At 42.0% G+C, this 27,170-nt stretch overlaps 1 protein-coding gene across 1 annotated transcript in view; it reads left to right on the top strand.

Moving 5' to 3' along the window:
- The window catches only part of LOC145414237 (putative phosphorylase b kinase regulatory subunit beta), a 286,779-nt gene that overhangs the window by 29,629 nt on the left and 229,980 nt on the right, over positions 1–27,170 (top strand). The window contains exons 5-6 of the mRNA XM_080283817.1: positions 10,156–10,352; positions 21,139–21,298. Of these exons, the coding sequence (XP_080139943.1) occupies positions 10,156–10,352; positions 21,139–21,298 (357 nt within the window). The remainder of the gene's footprint in view (positions 1–10,155; positions 10,353–21,138; positions 21,299–27,170) is intronic.

Raw genomic sequence — 27,170 nt, 5'->3', positions numbered from 1 at the left:
CCCTGTACAGTACAGTGCACTATACAGCGAGTCCTCGAAATATGAAAGAGATAGGGGCCGAAAAAAACTTTCGTAATCCGAAATTTCGTATATCAGAACGATTGTTTTTTTAAGGGGGGGATGCATTCCAGGATCCCATTGGACCCCCACTGAAACTTTACCCCTCCTATTTAGATGTATGCAGTACACGTATACAGTACTATACGAATGTACAGACATTAAAAAATAAAACATACAACTGATTACTGTAGTATTAGTACACTGTGCAGTTAAATTCAGACCTGTGCTGCGGCTGGAGATTCATGTCCTTGATATGGTGCTATGTCACATGGTGGACCCTATTAATATCCAATTTCCTCTCCAGAGTCAGAGTACGATGTTTCTTCTTGGCAGCTGGTTCCCTGGATGCTGAAGATGATGCAGGGCACTTGGGAGGCATGGTGAAAGTACGAAAACAGGAAGAACAACGAAAAACTGCATAACATACAGTGAAGTTGAGAGGAGAGGACGGACATGACTCGACTGGGAAGCGTGCAAAAATGTGTTTACCAGAGAGGGGTTAGTTCGTTTTCTTGCTGCAAGTGAGCGTGGCCCTGTGGAGTGTGCCCATTTTGAATTTTTTGTATTTCCTCTCGTATCTCTTTTCGTATCATCGTGACAGGTACAGTGAGTCCTTGATATACAAAAGGGATAGGGACCAAAAAAAAAACTTTTGTTATTTGAAATTTCGTATATCGAAACGATTTTCCTCGTTGAAATATACATATAAATGGGGGGATGCGTCCCAGGACCCCCTCGGACCCCCATCTAAACTTCACCCCTCCTTATTAAGAAGTAAGCAATACCTGTATACAATTGTAGAGAAGGAGGTGGCCATATTCTTGTACATCTCCTTTTTCTTCGTCACAGTCCCAGTGGTGGAAACAGCAAGTCCTACAGCACGCCCAATCTCCGAGACTTCCTGCCCCTTCTCATGGGGTCTTATAATTTCCAATTTCCTTTCCAGAATTAGAGTACGGTGCTGCTGCTTCTTTGCAGCGGGCTCCCCCAGTGCTGGGGATGATGCAGGGCGCTTGAGAGGCATGGCGAAACAATACGAAAAGGTGAAGGGCTGCGAAAATATCCTCACATACTGTGAGGCTGTGGGGAGAGGAGGGACGTGGACTCAACAGAGAAACGCGCGAAAATTTGTTTACCAGAGAGGTGTTAGTTCGTCTTCTCTTGGCAAGCGAGTGCGGCACTATGCACCGTGCCCATTTTGAATTTTTCATGCAGTATTCCCTTAACCCCTTCATAGCTGCCGGCCTTGAACAACACTCCACTCTTTCGGTGTCAATGACGTTAAGTTAGGGCATTATAAAAAACTGCGAACAATTACAGGAAGGGAACGAAGGTCACTGGTGTGTGTACATGACCCTACTCTACCATCCCATCAGTCAGGCATTCTCTTAACTCCAGATGTATTCGCCAATGTTTACATGTTTATGCTACATGTGCCCTAATTTTGACTTAAGTTTCTTTCAGCAAGAGAACATAATTTACCACCCTCGAAATACAGTAGTCAGAAAAATATAGAAGACAAACTAGAGGAATATGAACTGAATTGGTAAGGTCTTTCGGCTGTATGCTTACCCAAAAGATTATGGGTTTTACAATTTTATGAGATGATATGGAACAAAAGTGTTTGCTAATCAGAAAAAAAATATTCTTTCATCCCACATGTTCTCGTAGGTTAGCATTCAGTTCCACATTCTTCGTTCGGTATCACTCTTCCCAATATATTTCAGACCGACTGAGCACAGTTATTTCTGCTCCTTAGAGTTAGTGTACATATACTGCTCATTCTTTTGTTTGTTCTTATGTGCATGTGTGAAAGAGAGAGGACTGATGCAAACAATAATATATTCCATACGATTAAACACATTATGGAAGACTGCATTGCACACAATCACCTACGCCAACAACACAACATACACTCTTTGAGAGCTCTGTGGAAAAGCCTGGTCCCGGCCATGGCCTTCCTAAGGGACTAGGGGCTGTTCGGCCAGACTGCCTAGGGAACAACTACTACTACTACTACAATAATGTATTCCATTATCGCTTTCATAGCTGTTGGCCCTGAACAACGCTTTACTGTACTGGTGTCAGTGACGTTGAGTTAGGGTGAGCTATATAAAACTCCGAGCAATTATGAGATGGAAATGAGGGTCGCTGGTGTGTTTACACAACCCTACTCTACCTCCTCAAGCAGTCTGGCGTTCACAGTTCACTTCGTCCCAGATGTTTTTGGCTGTTGTATACATGCTTTGTAACACGCATCCTAATTTTATTAATTCTTATATGAAACATAGCAAATCACAGGATGGGTTTAGGGGAAAAATAATAATTAAAAAAAAAAAAAAAAAAAGGCCAGGTGCACCAGACGAGTCTTTTCACATAAGTAAGAAAAAGAAATTGATTTTAGAACTTTGAAAAAATGGTCCCAAGGCCAACCATGGGAGCACGCAAATATCTGAACCCACAGCCATTAAGGGGGCTAAACATACGTTTTACTTTAAGCAGTAAAAGCACCTTACCAAATCAGTTCTTCCTGATAGTCTGTTATATTTTTCAGATTATTTCTGGGTTGGTAAATACAGTAAACTATCTATCTGTCTATCTATTGCCAGACGCCTCAATCCCGTTTGGGGTGGCCACAAACAAATCGCCTCCAAGTCGCCCTGTCCCCCGCCATTTCACTGCCCTGCTCCCAACTCACACCCCCCTCTCTCAAATACCTCTCCACCCCATCCCTCCATCTCATCCTCGGCCTCCCCCACCCTCTTCCCCCCTCCACCTCACTCACATACACTCTCTTCGTCAGTCTTTCACCCTCCATCCTCTCCACATGGCCAAACCACCTCGGTGTGTTCCTCATAATGCTTCCTATCACATCCACATCCACATCACAATGCTCCTTTATATCCTCATTCGTCAGCCTGTCTCTCCATGTGACTCCACAGGCTCCTCTTAAATAACTCATTTCCACTGCTCTCACTCTTGACTTGTGTCCATCCAACAACGTCCAAGCTTCACTTCCATACGTTAGAGTTGGTATCACAATACTGTCATGTAGTAACTTTTTCACTTCCATGCTCACTTCCCTGTTTCTTATCACTGCTTTCAAAGAACCAGCAACCTTTCTTCCCTGCTGTACCCTTTCAAGCACTTCACCCTCCAGACCTCCATCTTTACTCATCACACTACCCAAGTACTTAAACATACGCACATTTTCCAATTCCTCACCATCCAACCTCGCTGTACATTCACTGACTTCACCTCTCTCAAAGACCATCACTTTACTCTTCCCTACATTCACCTTTAGATTCCGTTTCTTACACACTCTCCCAAACTCATCCACCAAACCTTGCAGCTCCCCTTCGTCTTCACTCAACAACGCAGTATCATCTGCAAACAACAGTACAGGGAGTTTCCAAACACTATCCTCTCTCACCAGGGCCACTCCAACATCCACTGCCCTACCTTGTACCTCTTTTATTACCCCATCCATGTACAGATTGAACAACAATGGAGACATGACACATTCCTTTTTCAACCCAACTTTCAAAGAGAAAAATTCACTTAGTTCACCATCCACACGCACTGCAGCCTTAGCACCATCGTACATACACTTCACAGCATTCAACAACTTCCCATCTACTCCATATATTCTTTACACTTTCCACAATCCTTGTCTATCCACCCTGTCATATGCTTTCTCCAAATCCATGAAAGCCTCATACAACTTCTTTCCCTTCTCTAGAAACTTTTCCACTAAAGATCTAAGAATGAATATCTGATCTACACAACCTCTTCCCTTCCTAAAGCCTCCCTGTTCTTCTCCCACTAATTTCTCTGTTCTTTCTCTAACTCTGTCAATAAGTATCCTACCATACACTTTTCCTATTATACTAAGAAGACAAATGCCCCTATGATTACCACACACTTCTTTTTCCCCTTTTCCTTTGTACGAGGGAATAATTATACCTGACTTCCAATCCTCCGGGACTCTACCTTCCTCCGAGGCCAATCTGCACATCTTCCACATCCATTCTACTACTATCTCTCCCCCATGCTTCAGCATTTCACCACACACTCCATCAATTCCTGGGGTTTTCCCCGATTTAACTTTCCTCATTGCTTCCACAATTTCTATCCTACTGATTTCTTCCTGTCTTCTCACCTCCCTCCTTCTCCCAGCCATTCCCCAGCCACTTATACTCGCATTGCTTCCATCCTCTACGTTCAACAATTCCTTAAAGTGTTCTCTCCATCTGCTCACTTTTTCCCCCTTCTCCATTAGTAACCTGCCATTTTTATCCTTCACTCCCCTGCTAACTTCACTTCCACCCTGTCTTACTCTTTTCACCTCTTTCCAGAACATTTGCTTACAGTCCCTCCACTTTACACTCAGATTCCTTCCAAATTCCTCATCCACCCTCTTCTTACTCTCTCTTACTAATCTTTTCACCTCTCTCTTTCTTTCTACGTATAACTGTCTCTTCCCCCTCTCAACTTCTTCCACGCCCCTATTTCTCATCCATTCATTGTATGCTTTCTTCTTTTGTGCCACAGCCTGTCTCACCTCTTCAGTCCACCATGCTGTTCCTTGCACCCCCCTCCGCCTTCTCTTCCTTCCACACACCACATCACATGCTGCACATATTTCTTATGTAAATATCCTACACACACCTTCCACGTCTCCCATCTGCTCCAATTCATATTTGACCAATTGTTCCTCCACTTCTCTCATATACCTGCCTTTTTCTCATCCTCTTGTAACCTTTCCACTCTCCTTGCAACTACTCCTTCCTCTCGTCTTTCCCTTCTTCTATTCCTCCATCTTACTTGAATCCTAATTCTGGCCACCACCAAGTAGTGGTCAGAAAGTCCACTCCCCCAACCTCTATAAGCTCTTGCATCCATTACACATCTTCGCATCCTTTCATCCACACACACATAATCAATCATTGTCTTCCTTTCATTCAGTTCACCACCCACCCTTCTCATCACTCGCCATGTATACCTGTGGATCATTTTATGCCTGAAGAGGGTATTGGCTATCACCAACCCCCTCCCAGCACAAATGTCCACTAACACACTCCCATTCTCTTCTATCTTAGCAGGCACACCCCACTCACCAGCTATTCCATCCACCTTCACATTCTCAACTTTACCATTCATATCACCGATCAAAAACACTCTCTCATTCCTTCCAAACTTTTCCATGCACACTTCTACATTTGTCCAGAACTCTTCTCTCACTCTTCTAGCACGATCTTGCGTTGGCGCATACACACACACAATCGCCCACATTTGTATTCCAACTTTCAACTTTACCCACACAATCCTTGACCCAACTGATCCATACTGTCTTATGCTCTTCTTCCATCTTTTACTAACAACTATACATACTCCTTCCTTTGCCCTCTCATTCTCACCTACTCATGCACATATACCCCATCCATACCCCCATTGTCTCACACTTTCTCCTCTCCATTTTGTGTCAGTTATTCCACATACATCCACTTTCGCACCCTCAAGCACCTGGACAATCTCTCTCTCTCTTTCACCTCATCATTCGCTCCCCTTACATTCCATGTTCCGATAACCATGTCCTTTGTCCGGTCCTTGGTCGTCATCGTTTGGTGAGTCCTTGTCCGAGGCTTATTGTTTGTTTTTTTAGTTAGTTGTTTTCTGGGGAGGGGCACTAACCCTCCGGCAACCCTTTTAATCGCCTTTTATGACAAGCAGGGATACTGGGGGAGTATTCTTGAAAAACCCGTCATTTTTAGCTGTTCTGGTGTGACAACTCTTGTTTATTTCATTAACATAATGGCGGAAAGGACTGTTCTTCCCTAAGTGTTTAACTAAACCTGGCCTAACCGAGCTTACCTGTACCTAATAATTTTAACCTAACCTAACCTCCAGTTGGGAAATTGGGAAACAGTATCCACCTTTGAGCACATTGACGGTGTTGCCAGATTGGGCTACAAGTAGCAAATTGGGCTACTTTTGGAATCCTTGCGCTACTATATGTTTAATTTTACTACTTGCGACTTTGGGGGCTACTTTAAAAATAAGTTGGGCTAACTTAGGCTACTAATGAGACGAAAGTCAAAGATTGATTTGTGATTATGTATCATTTAAAATATAATACAATTACCTTTTGAAGACATGCAGAGGAAATGATTTATAATGTATTTTATCCTCCCTCTTTAAATTTTCCACACTCTTGTATTAATCTTTGATTGGCTATTTAATTTGAACTGAACATGTGAAATTACCACCCCAGTCAGTCATGTCTTCTGCATCCACGAGTCATGGATGCAGAAGATCTTCAGCTGTGATGACATGGTCGTGGAGTCTTAATGATTTAAATATGTAATTATAATGCGATGTGCAAGAAAGTACTTTCCTTTAGTTCCAAAAATAGTTTTGTTAAGCTGAAAAAAATGACTAAGTTCAGACAGTAAGAAAGAGTTATGTTTTGTTATGAAGAAAACACCTTAGTTATGAAAATGTAAAAGAAATGAAATAATTTAAGGAAATAGAAGTAAATTTAATTAATGCAGTAATTAAGGAGTTCTGTGTTAAATTTAGGCTTACATCACTTCGAACAACCTCACAGGAGCACTGGAGCAGCATTCATCTAGTAAGTTGTGCAGAGTTAAATTATTTTTGTAGATTGATAAATAGATAGATAGATATGTATATACTGTATGTATTGCATAGATATGTATATATACTGCATAGGATTATGTTGGGCTACTTTATACCGAAATTCACTACTTTTGAGGCCTGTGTCCACTACTTTTGGTCACAAGAAACTGGCAACTCTGCACGTTTAGTTTCTTCCACTGCACTGGAAACGATCGTAGGGGACAATGACGATAATAACGGGGAGGAAATTTTTCAGCAAGAAAAAGTAATTTGCCAAACTGAAAGCTGTCAGAAATTTACAGAAACAAGCTGGAGGATTATGAATTGAATTGGTAAGGTCTTTCTGCTGCTTCAAGTGTGCAATGAAAGACACAAAGTATGTTCCCAAAGTCTGACAAATATAGCGTGGAAAAATCGAACCATTTGAAACACGCACTAGGAACAGGGTTTTCATTGTATTTTGCCTGGTGTAAATTTTCTTCAGACTGAACTGGGAAGAGTGTTGTGTCTTTCATTGTACATTTATTGGTAAATAAATCAATCTAACAGTACTTGTGTTTGTTTCCGCCAGATCAATCGTGATTTCAGACTATTCAGGCATTTCTTCACATATAGTCTGGATAATCAGGCTATCTCTGCATTTCCTTTTGTATCGAGTATCGATTTTCATATCATCGAGACAGATATTTTCGTACTGTGGAATTTGTCCAATATTAATCAATTTCGTACCATCGAAAATTCATATTTCGGGTTTTCGTATTTCGAGGACTCACTGTACTTTCGTATTGTGGAATTTGTCCTACATTCATCGCTCACTCTTTACCCTGGTTTATGGCCCTAAGTGGGACATTATTTTCTTGTACACTCACTCAGTGCAGTGCTGCTTTGGATGTCTGCCATTTCCTGTCTTCCATCCTTCCTCTCTTTCTTACTTTCCTCTTCCATCTGCCTATGGGTGAATTTACACTCCCTCTTCTGTCTTTCTTTCCTTCATTATTTCCTCCTCCTTCTGCCTGTGGGTAACTGTACACTGAGTGGCAACCCAAATGGTTTCCTGTACACCCGGAAGCCATTTACTGTGCTGGGTGGTAACCATATAACTAGATTATGGCACCTGGTGGTTTAGTGGGTAATTAAGGTGCTCCAACCGGATTGAGCCTGTGTAGGTTTATATCCAAGGGGTGATTATGGTTTATTGCTCATGTAATGCCACCGAGGGATGAGTGAGGCTGGCCACTCTCATCGTAAATGTCAGGACCAACATGCCTATCCTCAGGCTTCTGCACTCCTCATGGGACAACATAGGTTTAGATGATGGATGGACGGATGGCTTAAGATTTATTTAATTTATTTTAATACTTATTTTTTACAAGCTCTAGTGCCCAGCAGCTTAATTTCTGCTGCATACTGCCTGTACATTGTCTGATTACATGTGTTTTTACCACAAGCTGCCAGTGTACCATTCCTGGGGTGCCCATGTGATGACTGATTTGATAAAACCTAATGATTACAGTGGTCCTGGTATTCTTGTAAGTGATCAGGAAAAGACAACACAAGGGATTTAGAACTTGCAGGAATTGTATATTCTTTGTATTCCTGGCTCTGTGAGAGTGAGTGTCTCTAAGCATATCTCATTAAGAGGTCTGTCAAATACATGTATAAACAAGAACACCGCTCCCATATTGCTTGAAACTTGATGCATGCCTGAGTATGAGGAACTAGGAGAAACTAAATACAGTAATCTCTTTAATATCTGGACACCCAGTAACCGGACACCCCAATGTCGGGACGTTTTGGGCCCAGGCCGTCGGAACCGAAAAATGGCCAAAAAAAGTCTGAATTTCTTTTCAACTGTAATTTGAAGTTCGCGCATGGCAGTGACCAGCTGTGTTTACATGTGGCCCCTTGCTTCCTCCCCTCCTGTTACTGCCTAACTACCATCCTGACTAGACGCACATCGCATTGGATGCTGCACGTGCTTGTTTTTGTGAATAAACAGTGAATAAACTGCAATACCACGCCACTAAACCACATGGGAATTTACAGTGTTGTGCAGTGTTAAGAAATTAGAATTCAGAGTGCAAAGGATTAAGTGCAGAGTGCAAACTGGCGGGTGCAACTGGCATGGCGACTCTGTTCCTTCTTTACCCCTGCACAGTTGTTGACTCTATGCAGGGATTTTATCCGTCTCTGTGTGGAGTACAACTCTCATGTGTGGGGAGGCTCTCCACATACAGATCTTCTCAATAGGGTGGAGTCAAATGCTTTTCATCTCATTAACTCTCCTCTTCTTACTGACTCCCTTCAACCAGTGTCTTTTCGTCACACTGTTGCATCTTTATCTCTTTTTTATCGCTACTTTAATGGTCACTGCCCCTCTGAACTGTCCGCATGAATTCTTCTACCTCTACGATGGGCGCGTTGCACCCGTCTTGCAGCAAACTCTCATCCCTTTTCTGTCCAACTTTCTAATGCAAGAGTTAACCGTTATTCCCAGTCCTTCATTTATGCAACAGGTCAGCTCTGGAACTGTCTTCCTCTGTCTATATTTCCTGCTTCCTATGATCTCCAGTCTTTCAGACGCAGTGTGTCCACGCATCTCGAAATGATCGGACCTTGAATTTGGCTCTCTCTTGTATTTTGTTTTTCTCTTGGAGGGAGCAATAATTGCAGGCTCACAGCCTTTGGTTCCATATTCACATAAAAAAAAAGTAAGAACAGAATGTGCTGTGTTAAACAATTATAATTCACAGTGCAAAGGATTAAGTGCAGCACAATACTGGATTATTGTACGTGCTTCAAGAGCATTTTCAACACTGCCAGAACCATAGAGGAAGCAGGTTAATCTTTGTAACGGCCACGGACGTGTTGTACGTACCCTGTACACTGCTAAATATTTTCCGTTCTCACTTCTAATTCCTCATTCTCTGGTTCCCATTCAATTATTTCATGCATTCTGTCCTTTATTTGTGTGATTAGGGTCTTAAATAAGTGCTATGCATGTCTGGTAGGGAGTTGTGTAGGTGGTTTTCTGAGTTAGGCTGGGTTAGGGTCCATAAGTACCAGTCCAGGACGCAGGGTCCCAGTATCCGAACGATCCCACTTCCCGGACATGCCTTTGGCTGTATTACATCGGATATTGGAGAGATTATTGTGCTTGGACCTCAACTCGTCAAAAAGACGTGGTTTTTCTTAGTAAGATATTTTTTATTGCTATATGATTTAATGTCAGTATATTATATCATTATAAGCTACATCTCGGTGTTTCTCATTTGGTTGTAAAATTGTGCAGCATGTAATTTAGAAAATACTGTATTGAACATTATTTTACCATATCATAAAGATTGATTTGTTGTGGAAGTACTGGTCTTCCATGTCATGGTCTTCATATTACAGGTGTTATTGTATTTTAATAATAATTTTTTTTCTCTCTCTCTCTCATTCTCTCCGTAGATTGATATCGTATCGCTGTACTTGTTGTTCCTGGTTCAGATGATCAGCTCAGGGCTGCAGATCATCTACACAATGGATGAGGTGACCTTTGTACAGAATCTGGTGTACTATGTGGAGCGAGCATACAGAACTCCAGACTTTGGAATGTGGGAGCGTGGCAGCAAGTATAACAATGGTACCCCAGAGCTTCATGCCAGGTAGGGGAGCATAGCATCATACGGTCAGCTGTTCTTAATTTTGTAAGTTGCATTTTTTTTTGCATAACACTTTTCTTAAGATCTTAAAAAATGCTGACTGTGTGTGTGTGTTTGCACATATGTGGGCATGCAGACACACACACACACACACACACACACACACACACACACACAAATCTGGTGGGCCATACCTGAGGGGGAGAGATCCCTCAGCCTCAGCAGGACAGGGCTACTCATGCTGGAGGGACCATAAGTGAGGGGTCAGACTAAGGATTCCCAGGCCCACTGCCTTGTGGTTTACCCATGGATGGGTTAAGGCTACAGGAGTAAACCTCAAATGAAAAATTCATGAGTAGAATTCCACAGAAGGCAGGCCACAACAGACAGAGCTCCTGGCAGACTCCTGCAGTCCTGATGAGTAGATGGTTGTCATGAATCTTCATGCCATCATAACAGGCCAAGAAAGGCCAAGTCATGTGGTGGTAAGGAATGCACACCCTCACCATCACACCAAAATCCAGTCATTGCACAGGTCCATTGCTATACTTACCTTCCATTTTATCCTTTCATCAAAAGCAAAAGACCTGTAGTGACAGGATTGGGTGATGGTGACAGGTCATGGATGTGGCTGAAAGTTGCTAGCTTGAGTCTTGCACATAGGCTGCACTAGAGTAGTGGTCTCTGGCATGATAGCACAGGACCTGGTCTTGCCTTCAGCAGCATCCAGTGCAACCAAACAACCGGAAATGGACACCCAATTGCTTAATCCTGATTGGGAGGGGCTTAGAAAAGTTAACCTGAACATATGCTGCTCCACACCACCTGGACAGATAACCGCATCTATCAAGGCATCTGACACTTAAATCGAAAAACAAAAAGAATCCCCCTTACTCTTGCTACCTGGAATATACGAGCTTGCTTGATACAGATCAAGACACATGCACATGGCATGCTGTAGGACTGCCCTTATTGCCCTTGAACTGAAAAAATATAAAATTGAAGTTGCTGCTGTGTCAGGAACTCACCTCTCAGGAAAACATAACATAATAGAAGCAGGAGAAGGGTGCTTCTATCTCTGGAGGGGTTACCCAGACAATGTAAAAAGAAGTCATGGTATTGGCTTTGCAGTCCAGAGCAACCTAACACAGAAGGTTCAAGAATCACCTGTAGCTATATCAGAGAGGCCTATGTTCTAGCACATATTAGTCTTTAACCCTTACACCGCGGGCAGGTTTCCCAATGTTTTGCGTGTCCCGCAGGGTTATTCGGGCTCCAACAGACTCTCAAAAAATATTTGCCAAAAATCAGTTATTAGTCCTAGAATATTAAAATTACATATGCTTATGGCACATACCTTCAGCTTTCTCCTGGGATGTTTGTTGAGCCTTCGTCGATTACCGTAGGACTTGTGGAGACCTCTGAAGTTGGGTAATGAAGTCTCCACTTTACACTTCCCGACAACCCGTAATATGATTACCACAGCCATATATTAACACTGTAAACACTACTCTTTGATTATCAAGTAGTTTGGGATCCATACTCCAAAAAAAAAACACTGTGAAAGCGATGAAAATTACGAGCGCGTATGACCTTCCCACTTGCGCTAGTTCGCTGTTGGTATTCTGTCATTTATTATTCATAAAACCCCTCACACTTTATATTTCTGTTACTGTATAACACTTATATATATCTACAGTCTTTATCCATAAGTTTCCTTCAGTAGTATTAGTTTATTGTCACTGTAGGGATTCAATTTCTTTCAGTAAAATACATAGCATTCACTTTCTCATCCTGTATACTAGCATTGAGAGTGAATGTCACTTTCACCTTCACTCTCATAACTCATAGTATTCATACATGCTAGAGTGAAACTTCACTTTCATTACTCCTAGGGTATATACTCATATTCTTATAATACTACTCAATTACATTTGTACAGTATTTACGTTCTCTATTTTATTTACGTTATTTACATTTCTATTTTATTTACACTGTGTTATGCACTGTCACTTGAAGTAACGTATAAAACTATTTTCCACTGTTCATGTATATTTACATTCATTACTTTCACTTGCTGTTTACACATTATTTACACATTATTTACAATTCCACTTGCACTGTTTTACTCAGTAGAAAGATCGTAGTCACTCTTTTATCAATTGTCAGCCCTTTACCTCTTTCCACACGAGGTTTAGTAGGTGTTAAAGGTCACAGGGCCCTTTGCATGGGGGTGAAAAGTGGCTGAAGTTAGCAAGAGCAAACAGACGTACCTTCACATTGGAAGATGAGAGTGAACTGATAAGGGTGGGCTGGGGTGGTGGCCTACATAGGGAAATGCATTACTGCCAACGTCAGCCTCTTGACAGCAGCTAATATATAGCAGTGAAATGATTGGCAGGAAATCTAGACAATACATTATAAATTAGGTAGTTCCAGGTGAATGTAAATATCACTTAGGCTTCTCCCTTCCCTCCTTATATGTATATTTATTATGAAAATAGATTATACGGCATATTTCAAGGGGAAATAAACAGTGAAAATTAGCGAACGAGTGCACGTGAGGTGTTGTCAGGTGATAATTAGCCAATTCCAGGTGTATGGCACTATCACTTACCTTATTTCTTTTTTGTATATATTATTTGGTATAAGAATTGGGCATAGGGCTTATTTCAATGGATGAAATCAGTGGAAAATTCCAGGGAAGATTTACTTAGCATGGAATATAGTGTGGTGGCCTGCAATAATTAGGTAGTTCCAGGTGAATGTAAATATCACTTAGGCTTCTCCCTTCCTTTCTTATATATATTTTTATTACGAAAATAGATGATACAGCATATTTCAAGGGGAAATAAACAGCAAAAATTAGCAAACGAGTGCGGTGAGGTGTTGTCAGGTGATAATTAGCCAATTCTAGGTGTATGGCACTCTCACTTACCTTATTTCTCTCTTGTATATATTATTTGGTATAAGAATAGGGCATAGGGCTTATTTTATTGGATGAAATCAGTTAAAAATTCCAGGGAAGATTTACTTAGCGTAGCACGGCCGGGCAGGCGAGAGGATAGGGTAATGGAGGGGGGGGGTAGGGAGGGGAGTCAAGAATGGGGAGAAATGGCTAAATTGTCAACAATGGATGGGAGTACAGATGAGATTAGGAGTGCTGACTAGTGTTGGACATTGGCAGTACTGATAGATGATACAAGCCACCACTTGAAAGCCCGGGTGAATTCAAAATAACACAGAATCACAAAAGTGACGCCCCGCAGTATGATCCCTTGCTCCCAACCGTCATGAAAGTGACGCCCCGCGGTTAAGGGGTTAATGGCCAATATGCAACACTCATCAGTGTCTGTGCCCCAACACTTGACTGAAGACACCATCAAAGATAACTTTTATGGCTCTCCGGATGCTACCATTTGCTCAGTACCATATGGTGACAAACTTATCCTGCATGGAGATTTTAATGCCAGAATAGAAAAAGATAATCACCTCTAAAAAGGCATTATAACCTGCCATGGTGTTGGTAACAAATAGCAGTGGCTTTAGGCTGCTTCCCTTGTGCTCGGAACAGTCTGGTCCTCACAAACACCATTTTTCAACCTAAGAAGAAATGCAAGACCACATGGATGCACCCATGATCTAGACTTTGGCGTCTTATAGGACAGTGAGACTGAAGAGAAATTCATAAAACCCAAGCTATGAGAGGTGCTGAGTGCTCAGAAAACCATAACCTTATACTTACCAAACTGCAACTAATCATATGCTCACAAATATGCTGTAGACCATCCTCCTAGAAACTAAACCGAAATATTTTAAAGGATGCGGCAGCATGTAACACCTTCTGCAGCACTATTACAGACAAGTTCTTTCAGTGTCCACCACTTGACTGAAACAGCAGTGTAACAAACCAAGATGCAGAGTGGCCGAACATTAAGATGTTGTCACTGCTTCAAAACACTGCAGAAGAAGCCTTAGGCTTCTCCACTGTCCACCATAAAGACTGGTTTGATGAAAATGCTGAGAGCATACATGACATTCTTGCAATGAAGAATAGAGCATATAACAACTGATTGGCTCATCCTAGCTCCTTAACTAAAAAAAACTGGATTCCAGAATCTCAGAAGTGAAACCCAAAGAAAACTGCATGCCATGGAGAACAAATAGTGGACTGAGCAAGTAAAAGAGCTGCAGAGGCTGTCTGGAGGATTTTGAAGGCTTGAATGATGAATGAAGACTTAGTAGATAAGTGGGTACTGTTGACCCAGGGAGGTACTACCCAGTGAGAATTAAGTGTGACTACAAGCTTAGTAACTAGCAATGTTATCATCACTAGGCAGGAAACATTCATCCATAAGTTGTTTTTGTTGGTCTACCTTGTTCTGTCTGGCCAGACAGACCCATCGACCACAAGCAGGCAGCCGCCTTCCTGTGGCAGACAGTGCCTTTCTGTCAGAAGAGGGTCCTTCCACATAGTGAGGTAGAGGGAAAGAGGAGGAAGTATAGCCCCAAGATAATGAGCTGCATATAAGAGATATGTATGAGTAGTAGTCTCAGTCTGACCTTTGACTACAGTGATCCCATGGTTATCACACATAATTGGTACCAAGCCTAGTGCGTGAATGAAGTTGCATGATAACAAAAATGTAGAACCTATGGGATTTGTCCCCACTTGTAAACCCAGATTTTCTCATTTGCAACAATTTATGTCCATTAAATACATATACTGTACCGTATACTGTTGTGGTATGTATCAGAAACATACACAGGCATGGTTAGGTTAATAGAAAGTGATGAAAAGGGCGCAATATGAAAGAAACACGTACCATAGAGAGATTTGAGATGGGCTTGAGGGAAGGTGTTCTGAGGCTAGGGGGTGGAGAGGTTGTGGTCTTCAATAGCTGGGACTAACTCCTCATGCAGGGCCTCATAGTTGAATCCCTCCAAGACATCAGAAACCATAGATTTCCACCACCATTGTCAACAGAAACCAGCTTAGGTGTGCCTTTTTTTTTTTTTTTTTTTTTTAAGGCTGAAAAATGCACGATAATGGTAGAGTTCAGATATTCATCTTGCATTGACAACAAAAACTGCAATAACCAAGTGCATGATAACCAAGGGATCTTTGTACTGGTAAACGTGGTTGAGGTCCTTGCCTGGGAGTGTTGTGCAAAGCCATCTACTGGGTCTCTTCACATCCTTGGTAGTACCGCCCAGAATGAAGGTAACCACCCATCTACGGCCTGTGGCAGCCACAAGCATCTAAGCTGAGACTCACAGTATTTCAAGTTCTGCATTGCTTTTTACATTTTTATTACAGTAAAACCTCGATATAACAGACTTCAATAGACCGGAATTCACTTTTATTGGACTCGAAGAACTACTGGATTAAATTTTTATGTATCAGAAAAAGTCCAATAAATCCAGAAGCAGTCCGGACTGCCTGACCACTTCGGCTGTGTTCACCACAATACTGTAGGGTAAATAATAGATATGTTTATCAGTAAACAGTACAGTATTATTATATATACAGTAATCCCTGTACTATCCGGACGCCCACTTTCTGGACTCCCCACCTACCAGACATTGTGGGCCTGGACCTTCGGAACCCAAAAATGCCAAAAAAAAAAAAAAAAAAAAAAAAAAAAAATCCCCCCAAATTCAAAAAAATCCCCCCAAATTCAATTTTTTTTCAATCCGTAATTTGAAGTTGGCGCGCAGCGCCGAACAACTGTTGTTTGTGCACGTCCCCTTCACCCCTTTCTTCCTTCCTCCCCCCTCCCCAGTCAAGGTTGCCATTTGGTATTTTTCATTACCAAATGTGGGCCAATTTAGTATCGAAAAGTTTGTGTGGTAGTGAATCAGCATGATCCATTACCAAACTGATTTTTCACATGTATGAAAATATAGGGAATGGAGACGGTGGACTGTCTGCTCTCTTTGATTAATCTGCTAGCATACATAGTGCAAAAATGAACATGCTGCTGATTATAAGGAGAGTGATTATTTCCATTTGTACATGTAATTAGTGAAGAATAAATGCTTCTTTTAAGAATTTGGTAATGAAAAGTTAAATTTGGTAATGAAACATGAGGAGTTTGGTAATGTGGCTGAGCTCAAATCTGGCAACCCTGTCCCCATTTACTGCCTAACCACCATTGAGGGTAGATGTTCATTGCAATGGATGCCGCAAGTGCTCGTTTTTGTGAATAAACAGTGAATAAACTGCAATACCTCGCCACTAGACCACATGGGAATTTACAGTGTTGTGCAGTGTTAAGAAATTAGAATTTAGAGTGCAAAGGATTAAGTATGGAGTGCAAAGTGGTGGTTGAAACTGGTGTGGCACAATTAAGAACAGAATGTGCAGCGTTAAACAATTATAACTCATAGTGCAAAGAATTAAGTGTAGCACAACACTGGATTACTGTACATGCTTCAAGAGCATTTTCGCAACTACCAGAGCCTCAGAGGAGGCAGCCACAGACGTGCTGTAAGTGCCCTGTGCACTGCTAAGTATTTTCCATACGCACTTCTGATTCTTCATTCTCTGGTTCCTCTTCATTTATTTCGTGCATTATGTCCATTAGTGGTGTGAATAGGGTCAAAAATATGTTTAAATAGGTGCTATGCATGTCCGGCAGGGAGTAGTAGTAGTAGTAGTTGTTCCCTAGGCAGTCTGGCCGAACAGTCCCGAGTCCCTTAGGAAGGCCATGGCCGAGACCAGGCTTTCCCACAGAGCTCTCAAAGAGTGTATGTTGTGTTGTTGGCGTAGGTGATTGTGTGCAATGCAGTCTTCCATAATGTGCTTAATAGTATGGGGTGCTGTGTTGCATCCTGGACAGGCATCAGCGACGGAGTCATCCAGCCTCTTCTGGTAGCTTAAGAGGGCTGGATGGTGCCCACATCTCAGCCTGGCCAGGTGGACCCTGTCCTCACGAGGAAGATAGGATTCAGAAGGGTGGATGTCAGGAGGCCATGCATGCAGCTGTGTGTTGTCTTTAAGTGACTGAATGGAGCGGCGAGTGATCTGAGTGTGGATATGCTTCTGGAAGCTGGTCTGAGGTGTGCGAGGGGGGAGAGATGACAGTATTTGTGTATGGTATCGTGTGCTGGGTGTTGTTTTGATGTTCCTTGGTGTGGGTGGATGTGCTGCCATGTACTGTAGTGGATGTTGTGGGTTTGTGGAGGCTGCAGCAAGAAACTGGGTGCCTCTCATGTCTATGTGATCCTTGACCTTGAGGACTTTGGTTTCTTGATGTAGGTGGTCTGTGGGTGTAGTAGCTGTGCAGCCTGTGATTATTTTTAGTGCCTTGTTCTGTATGGTCTGTAGAGTGTTGTAGTGTGTTTTGGTGAGGTTAGATGCCCAGGCAGGGCTTGCATAATTCATCACTGAACGTATGTATTGTTTGTATACTGTGGTGGTGATTTCTTTGTTGTGTCCGAATGTTGTATGGGCAAGTGACCTCAAAGCATTGAGTCTTGGTGTTATTTTATTTTTAATGTTTGTGATGTGTTGTTTGAATGACATTGATGTATTGTATGTTACACCAAGGATTTTGTGTGTGTGTGTGTGTGTGTGTGTGTGTGTGGTAGTGGAGTGTTGTTTATGGTGAGGTGTGGGATGTGACTATGTTCTGCTGTCCAGTTTGTGAGAAGAGTAACTGTAGATTTGGCTGGGGCTATTTTGTGCCTGTTTGTGGTGAACCATTCATGTAGTGTGTTGAGGTAAGGTTGAATGATGTGTGCAGCTGTGTTTGAGTTTTGGTGTGTACATGTAAGTGTTATATCATCTGCATAGGAAGCTATGTGTATCTGTGGTGTGTGGGGTGTGGGTATGTCATGCATGTATAGATTAAAGAGTGTAGGGGACAAAACAGATCCTTGAGGGATGCCGTTTGTGAAGTTTCTGATGTTAGAAGACTGACCGGCAAATGTTACGTGTGCACATCTGCCTGCTAAATAGTTTGCCAGCCATCTTTTTGTGTTATTGTGTATGTTTGTGTTGAGTATTTTGTTTGTGAGGTTGTGGCGGGGGATGGCATCAAAAGCTTTGCTAATGTCTAGTGTGACTTGGAGTGTTCTGTGTGGTGGCCTAGCTGAATTCATGCCATCGAAAACTCTCTGTGTAAGGTCTGTAAGAAGGGTGTTTGTGGAGTGTAGTGGCCTAAAGCCATGTTGTGATTGGGCTAGGGGAATGTGAGGGGTGACTAGTTGTAGTACCAGTCGTTCAGTGACTTCAGAGAGGGTGCAGAGGAGTGTGATGGGGCGATGTGAGGAGGGTAACGTGGGGTCTTTGTTGGGTTTAGGGATAGTGATGATATTGCCATGCTTCCAGATGTTGGGTATTATGTTGTGTGAGTCACTGTAGTTTGATATGTTGGTGAGTGCTTGTATGCCTTGTGGTCCTAGGTGTTTAAGGTGAATGTTGCTTATGTTGTCTAGTCCACAGGCAGATGAGTGCTTGAGGTTGTTAATGATGTGCTTCGTCTGGTTGTAAGTGAATGGTGCATAGTCTGGGTCTGTGGGGAACTGTCTCTTACGTCTGATGATACGTCGGTCTTCCGGATGGGGGGTTAGATGGCTGACTCGTGAAAAGTGATTGATGAGAGTGTTTGCTTGTTGTTTGTTTGAGGGTATGGTGTCTGTTGTTGTGATGGCAGCGTGTGATTGTGTGGTGTTGCTGTTGGAAAGTGTGATGCTGTTTAGTGTTTTGTAGAGTTTGCTGATGTTTGTTTTGTGGTCAAGTGTTTGGAGGTAATTTTTCCAGTTTAGTGTTTGCTGTTCTGATATTTTACTGTTTATTTGAGTGTTGAGTTCTTATATTTGTTGTATGGTGTCTTGTGTATGGGGTGTTGGGGAGTGTTGCAGTGTGTCCCGTTGTCTGATGAGGTCTTGAATTTCTGTTGTGAAATTGGGATTGTGTCTCTTTCTGTTGCCTCTAGGGATGTGTCTTTTGTCTGCGTTTTGTATGATTGTATTGAAAGTGTGCACAGCGGTGTTGATGTTTGTGATGGGTGTACTGTTTAGTGTTTCGAAATGTTGTTCTGTTTCAGTTACAAAGGCCTCCCCGGCAGGGAGTTATTTAAGTGGCTTTCAAAGTTAGGCTGGGTTAGGGTCCATAAGTACCAGTCCAGCAGGCAGGGCCCACTTTCCGGACCGGACCACTTTCCCGACATGCCTTTGGCTCTATTACATCGGATAGTGGAGGGATTACTGTATACATTATACCATTTGATTATCGTTTTGAATGTTTAATACGGTATAGTACTGCAGTGGTAGCGAAAACAGTTTAAAAACCTTTGGTGCCATCTGGACTAATGTCTGATGTACAGTGTGGGAAAAAGTCTGGGTTAGCAGGGGGAAGTCCAGGTATCTCTTTTATCGGAATATCGCTTTTTTTGGAATGGCTTGGGCCCCAGTTAGTCCGTTATAGTGAGGTTTTACTGTATTATTATTATTATGTATGCAGCATGTGGTAGGAGTGTAATGCTGTATGGTAGTGAGACTTGGGCAGTAAAGGAAGAGGACATTCGTGGGCTCAGACATACAGGAAGGAAAGTGATTAGGTGGATGTGCAGTGCATCCCTGAGTGTTAGGCCTGGGGGGGCTAGGTTTACGATAGAAGAGCTTAGGGGTAGGATGGGACTGGAGTGTATTGGTGTTGTGATGAGGAGAGGTAGACTGAGATGGTTTGGGCATGTGGAGAGGATGAGGGGTGATAATTGGGTGCAGAAAGTGAGACGTGTTAATGTTAGGGATAGGGTCGTGAGAGGTAGAACAAAAAAGACCTGGGTCAAGGTCATTGAGTTTGACCTCAGGGATAAGGAACTGAATAGGGAAGCTGCCAGAGATTGAGCACCATGGAGAGCGCCATTACGTGACCAAGGCCAACACATGCGAGCATGTTGGAGCCTTCAAAAACGAAACAAAACGGAATTATAATTATTATTATTATTATTTTTATTATTATTATTATTATTATTATTATTAAGGAATCTTTGTGTGTAGCATGCGTTACGAATGTAATGCCGTAAGGTAGTGAGACCTGGGGAGTAAAGGAAGAGGATATTTGTAGGCTGAGATGTACAGAAATGACAGTGATTAGGTGGATGTGAAGGACATCCTTGAATGTGAGGCCTGGGGCAGCTAAGTTTACGATGAAAGAGTTGAGAGAAAGGATAGGACTGGAGGGTATTGGTGTTGTGATGAGGAGGGGTAGATTGAGATGGATCGGGCACATACAGAGAATGGGGGATGATAATTGGGTGCAGAAAGTGAGAAGTGTTAGTGTTGAGGGTAGGGTTGTGAGAGGTAGACCGAAAAAGACCTGGGATGAAGTCATCTAGCATGACCTCAGGGATAAGGAACCGAATAGGAAAGCTGCCAGAGATTGAGCACCATGGAGAGCCGCTATTAGGTGACCAAGGTCAACTCATGCAAGCATGTTGGAGCCTATAAGAATGAAATGAATTAATTAGCTACCAGGCCATAGTAAACATCAGCTGCACTGCAGCCAATCCCAGTACAGGGATTTTTTTAAATTGGAAACATGATGCCATTTTTATGCGTGAATGATGAATGAATAAATGTTTGGCCTGTCTTTACTGAGTAGTTGGTTGGTATTTCACTAAGTATTGTATTTTTTCTTTCCTGTTTTGGGATCTTTTTCACCTCTACCCCCCTCCCTTTTTTTTTTTTTTTTTTTTAGCAGATTGGGATGATGTTGAAAATCATTTAACTGTAAAGGACCTGTTCTCAAACTAATATTTTTTTTTTTCCTCCCCAGTTCTATTGGGATGGCTAAGGCAGCACTGGAAGCCATTAATGGATGCAATCTGTTTGGGGAAAAAGGTGCTTCCTGGTCTGTCATATTTGTAGACATCGATGCACACAATCGCAACCGTAGCATCTTTGAAACGCTGTTACCTAGGGAATCCAGCTCAAAGGTAATTTATTTTTATCATGACCAGTAATACCATTCTGTAAGTATGAGTTGGGTTCTTGAAGAACCTTCCCTTCCCTCCTTTGGGAGGATGAGTAGGTAGAGGCCCTGGACAGCATCTGGAGATTACAAGCTCATCACAGCCTCACCTTGAACAGGACACTGTGTTCATAGCCTTGGTTTGTAGGCCTCTTCTGGCTCTCCCTTCAGGACCCCTTACAGAGCCACTAGGTTTGCCATTACAGTCATGTTATTTCCAAAACCCCCTCAGCAGTAACCTCTGGAGGATGCGGACTACACACGGTTCATTGTCTGTGTTAGAGAGTATCTAATTTTCTTTTTCATTCATGTACTCTACATATGCTCTGTATGCATTGACTTTTTTCAGCAGATAGGCTCTTACCTCTGACCTCCATTTGCTGGTCATAAAGCCACAATACTAAATTTCTGCAGTTCTTCGGAACAGGGTTGTGTACAGTGCATTATCTCTTACATATTAATTTACACCACTGTAAGAGTAGCATCCAAAGTCTAAGTGTTTGTAGGATACGAAAACCCACACTGGCAGATGAAAAAGATGTATTTCCAAACAGTTTCAGTGACAGCTGTTGCCCTCTTCAGTGGATCTACAGACCAAGAGTGGTATATACAGTTACTGAGAAGCTGCTTATATGTAAGGTAACCACATTTCCCCCCCCCCCTCCCAACTGTACCAGGTGTGACCACACCTGACTCTCCCTCTACTCTGTCCAGTACCTGAGTGAGGGATTACAAGAGGTGGCAAAGACCTGGCCACTAATCCTCTCATCACTGGATCTCATCATCATCATCATCATCATCATCATCATCATCTAATCCTGTATTGCCCTATGAGGAGCGTAGGAACCCGGGGCTAGGCAAGTTGGTCCCGACATTTAAGATGAGAGTGACCAGCCTCACTCATCCCTGAGTGGCATTATGTGAGGAATAAACTCCAACCACCCCTTGGATAGAAACCTGCACAGGCTCTTCATTGCCCACTATACCACCAGATGCCATAATTTGGTTATATGATTACCACCCAGCATAGTAAATGGTTTCCTGGTGTACAGAAAACCATTTGTCTTGTCACTCAGCATAGAGTCACCCATAGGCAGAGGAGGAAAGAATGAAGGAAAGAAAGACAGAAGAGAGAGTGTAAAGTCACCTGTAGGCAGAAGGAAGAGGAAAGAGTGAAGGAAGTAAAGACAAAAGAGGAAAGAAGGAAGGAAGAGAGGAAAGGGCAGTTACCCAAGAGCAGCACTACATCACTGGCTCAGATTTATACATTCCTTCACTATGGTTAAAATTATTGTATCTATCTATACATACAGCTTCTGCTATTCTACTATCCCATATTTCTCAGCTTTCATGATGTCTGTTTTGGGTACTCTGCCTATGGGTGCCTTCAATAAGAGTGTACAGTGGAAAAGAAAACACCTTTTTTCTAGTTTAGAAAGCTGGTTTTTAATTGTAGCATGCAAGTTTGGGGAGCAGCCAGTTTTTCTAGCCTATTTTAAGGGAATGTGCTCCCTCTGCCTCTCCATGTATCACTTTGTGATGCAACACATAATGACATTAATCCTTCCACAGATTATTGGTTGATGCACAAGGCATGCACAAGCTTTGTAACTTGAAATCTTTCCTTCAAAAGGGGCAAGACATTATAGACTCCAGAGGAAGGTCTTCATGCTTTGTGAGCTATTAACCCAAGGCATCCCATCGACGTATGGGTATGTTACAACGTTTTGTCACGGTTAGTCCCGTCGACATACTGGTACGTCGCGCAATTGCAAGGTTCATAATTTGCACAATTTTCAATTTTCGTGCGTGATTTTTGGTACATATACATGGGATACCTTCCTCTATTCCTCTACAAGATGCCAGGCAGGGACAGTGCCTTACACCGCATAACCTCCCCCTCCCCCCCCCCACGCCATTGTCTCGGCAATTCTCCTGTTACCAGTGACCTGGCCAATAAAGACATTCAGGGCCATAGTGATTCCCCAATGAATGACAGTGTGGAGAAGAAAGTTTACATAGCATTAGAGGAAGAAACGGTCAGAAATGATGATCAGGTAATGTCGCCAAAAAAGATCAGGTATGTTGATGAGTTAGTGAGTGAAACAATGCCTATAATGCGTATATTACTGTTTGAAAACAAATATACTCTCGTACATCATATAAATTCGTACCAAATAAATAAATAAATACTGTTTATGAGTGGTGTGGAATAGTTACCCTCCCATAGAACTCATTTGCTTTGGAGCCAGCCTGATAAAAAACCCAGTAAGGGAAGGAGGTACTGCTACCTGTATCTAGTATTTTAAACCTCAGGTGATTGATTTCTCTATGAATTTTCAATGTTTCTCACCAAAAGCGGAGGTTTTAGCCAAAAAAATATTTTTCCAAAATAGCTCGGGATTGGGCGGTATCAGAGGTGCGAAATCGGTCGGGACGTGACGGGTTAAAACTGGAGACAGCTAGACTCTTCAGCTCAGTGAAGTTGGAATGATACCTCCAGTCACCACTTCTATGGTGATTACCATATTCCGCTGCATGTAAGATGCTGTAGTGTGAAAGATGCACCCTAATTCTGGAAGGGTAGTTCTTAGAAAAAACGTTTGACTCAACCAAGACTGCAGAAAGGCTTGATGTGAGTAGTTTTCATCAAATACACACTCACCTTTCAGAATATCTACTCAGTATTGTATATCAGTCATTGGTATCTTTATTTTTATGTAAAAGAATGGCACAAGGAAACAAATATCTCCTTCCTTACAAAAAGTTACTCCCCTGACACCATCTTAACACTGTTTATGTTGTGAACTGTCCAGTTTCTTTTGTACAATAATTTGAGAATTGATGTTCATCTCCATTAAAGTATAATTAATATGCATCACAATATATAGAGATAAATATTATTTTTCTTGAAATAAATTTGAAATGACAAAACTAAGAGAAATCCATTCTTTCATTCATTTAATGAAATATAAAGGCCAATATAAGTAGGAATATACTTTATCTCCAGATCAGTTGCCTGCATGTATTGTATATTAAAATCACAGACAACACAAAAATCTGCCTGTCTATCAATTGCCAGACGCCTCAATCCCGTAAGGAGTGACCACAAACAAATCACCTCCATGTTGCCCTGTTCAACGCCATTTCACTGCCTTGCTCCCAGCTCACATGCCTCTTTCTCAGATACCTCTCCACTCTATCCCTCCATCTCATCCTCGGCCTCCCCCTCCCTCTCCCCCTTCTCCACCATACTCGCATACACTCTCCTCATTAGTCTCTCGCTCTCCATCTTCTCCACGTGGCCAAACCACCTCCATGTATTTCTCCTAATGCTTTCTAACACATTGACATCCACACCTCAATGCTCCCTCACTTCCTCGTTTGTCAGTCTCTCTCTCCACGAAACTCCACATGCTCCTCTCAGATAACTCATTTCCACTGCACTCACTCTTGACTTGTGTCCCTCCTACATGGTCTGAGCTTCACCATATGTTAGGTTTGGTATCACAATACTGTCATGCAGCAACATTTTTACTTCCATGCCCACTTCCCTGCTCTTTATCACTGCTTTCAAAGAACCAGCAACCTTTCTCTCCTGTTGTACCTTTTCAAGCATTTCATCTTCTAAACTTCCATCCTTACTCATCACAAGTACTTAAAAGCACTCACATTTTCCATTTCCTTCTCATCCAACCTCACTGTACATTCACCGGCTTCATTTCTCTCGAAGACCATAACTTTACTCTTCCCAACATTCACCTTTATATTCCGTTTCTTACACACTTTCCCAAACTCATCCACCAAACCTTCACTTAACAATACAGTATCATCTGCAAACAATAGTACAGGGAGTTTCCAGTCACCACCCTCTTTCATTAGGGTTGCTCCAACATCCACTGCCCTACCTTGTACCTCTTTTATAATCCCATCCAAATACAGATCGAACAACCATTGGGACATGACACATCCCTGTTTCAATCCAACATTCAAGTAGAAAAATTCACTCAGTTCACAATCCACATACACTGCAGCCTTAGCACCCTCATGCATACTCTTCATGGCATTCAAGAACTTCCCATTTACTCCATATATTCTTAATACTTTCCGCATTCCTTTTCTGTCCACCCTGTCATATGTTTTCCATGAAGGCGGCATACAAATTTTCTCCCTTCTCTAGAAACTTTCCACTAAAGACCTAAGAATGAATATGTGATCTACACAACCTCTTCACTTCCTAAGACCTCCCTGTTCTTCTGCTACTAATTCCTCTGTTATTTCCCTAACTCTGTCAGTAAGTATCCTACCATATCCTTTTCCTATTACACTAAGAAGACAAATGCCCCTGTGATTACCACACATTACCATACACTGTGATCACACAACACAAAGATTTTTCAAAATCAATTAGTTCATGTTTACAGCATTTTATTTTTCCTAAAAGTACCCCGTAGTTGTCAGATTCCTACTCCGCACCTCCAGTGTTACGATACTGTATTTTCCCATATTGAGTTTCAACTCATTGCAGTGTGAGATTACTGTAACTTGCTCCTGATGCCTTATTACCTGCAGGCAACACATTCGTGTCCTTAACTGAAAAAGTATGATTAAACAAACAAACCAAATGAAAAACTACATGAGTCGTTTCTGCTCGACTAACTGGTATAATACAAACATGCTCCTGAACACTACTTTGTCGCCATCAGTAATTATGCACTCGCACTAACCTCTGAATACCTTCACAATGATTTTTAAAAAATAAAAATAGCACTTGTATGTATACACTAAACAAAAAGTAAATTACAGTGTTTTGCAACAGAAGTTCAATACACCAAGCCTTCGTTTTTCGACCGATCATTATTCAACAATTCAGTGTTTCGACATTTATAAATCTATACCCTGTTCCATTGTTCGACATGGTTATCCCTGCCATTTCAACAATTCAAACAGTGCACCCCCAGACAGACTGGCTGAACTGCCTCAGTCTCCTGTGCTCTGCTGTGCTGATCGGTTGCCTTTTCATCCATCTACATTTCTGTTTGGCCTCGTGGAATACTACAGCACAACCATGGCTCCACCCAAGACCCCTACTGTTACCCCTGTCAAGCGCAGTCATGTGCTTACCAACCTGAATGAGTGTTTTGCCATTCCATGGTTGGGTGACGATTGCACCAATGATTAACAAATGCTCTTAATGCATGATACTGTTTTGGTGCCAGTTTTACATAATGCACATCTTAGTTTGCACTAGGTTAGGCAGGTTAAAATCATTGGGGGGTCCTAGAGGCAAAGCCTTTCACTTAGGTTTCAGTGCCTCCAGTTAGGCTTCCACTGCTATTTATGGTCTTTAATTGAGTATTTTGAGTTTGTTCGGTGTGTTGACATCATGTCCAGTCTGCTGGATCAGCAATGAACACTCTGTCAAAGGTGTTCAGGCAGCTTTCTTAAATATCACCAAGTAAGTATATTTCATTTGTTCTCCCATACATTTTTGATCGAAAAGCAAATGTCATTCATCTAAGATGTATGTAGTACTAAAATTATTTTCCTTGAAAACATAGGTCTATAAGAAAACAGCTCAGATCCTTGTGTCACTTTCATTCATATTTACTGGTATTTTTCCCATCTTTGCCGACTATTTTTTGAATGACGAAAGTGGTCAGGAACCTAACCCCCCTATTTCTTAACAATCTTTTGTGAAAAATCGGTTCATTATTTGACCAATTCGTTAATCAACCACTTTTTATGGAACACATCCCTGTCGAATAGTGGGGGAGGGGTATATAGCGAGGTTGTTTGAGAACAGGGGATGCAGCTGTCTTAACACTCTTGTTTCA

The sequence above is a fragment of the Coenobita brevimanus genome, chromosome 98 (assembly GCF_032717465.1).
Source record: "Coenobita brevimanus isolate Jiangsu-jjx chromosome 98, ASM3271746v2, whole genome shotgun sequence".
NCBI lineage: Eukaryota > Metazoa > Arthropoda > Malacostraca > Decapoda > Coenobitidae > Coenobita > Coenobita brevimanus.
This window is presented reverse-complemented; position numbering and strand designations above follow the sequence as displayed.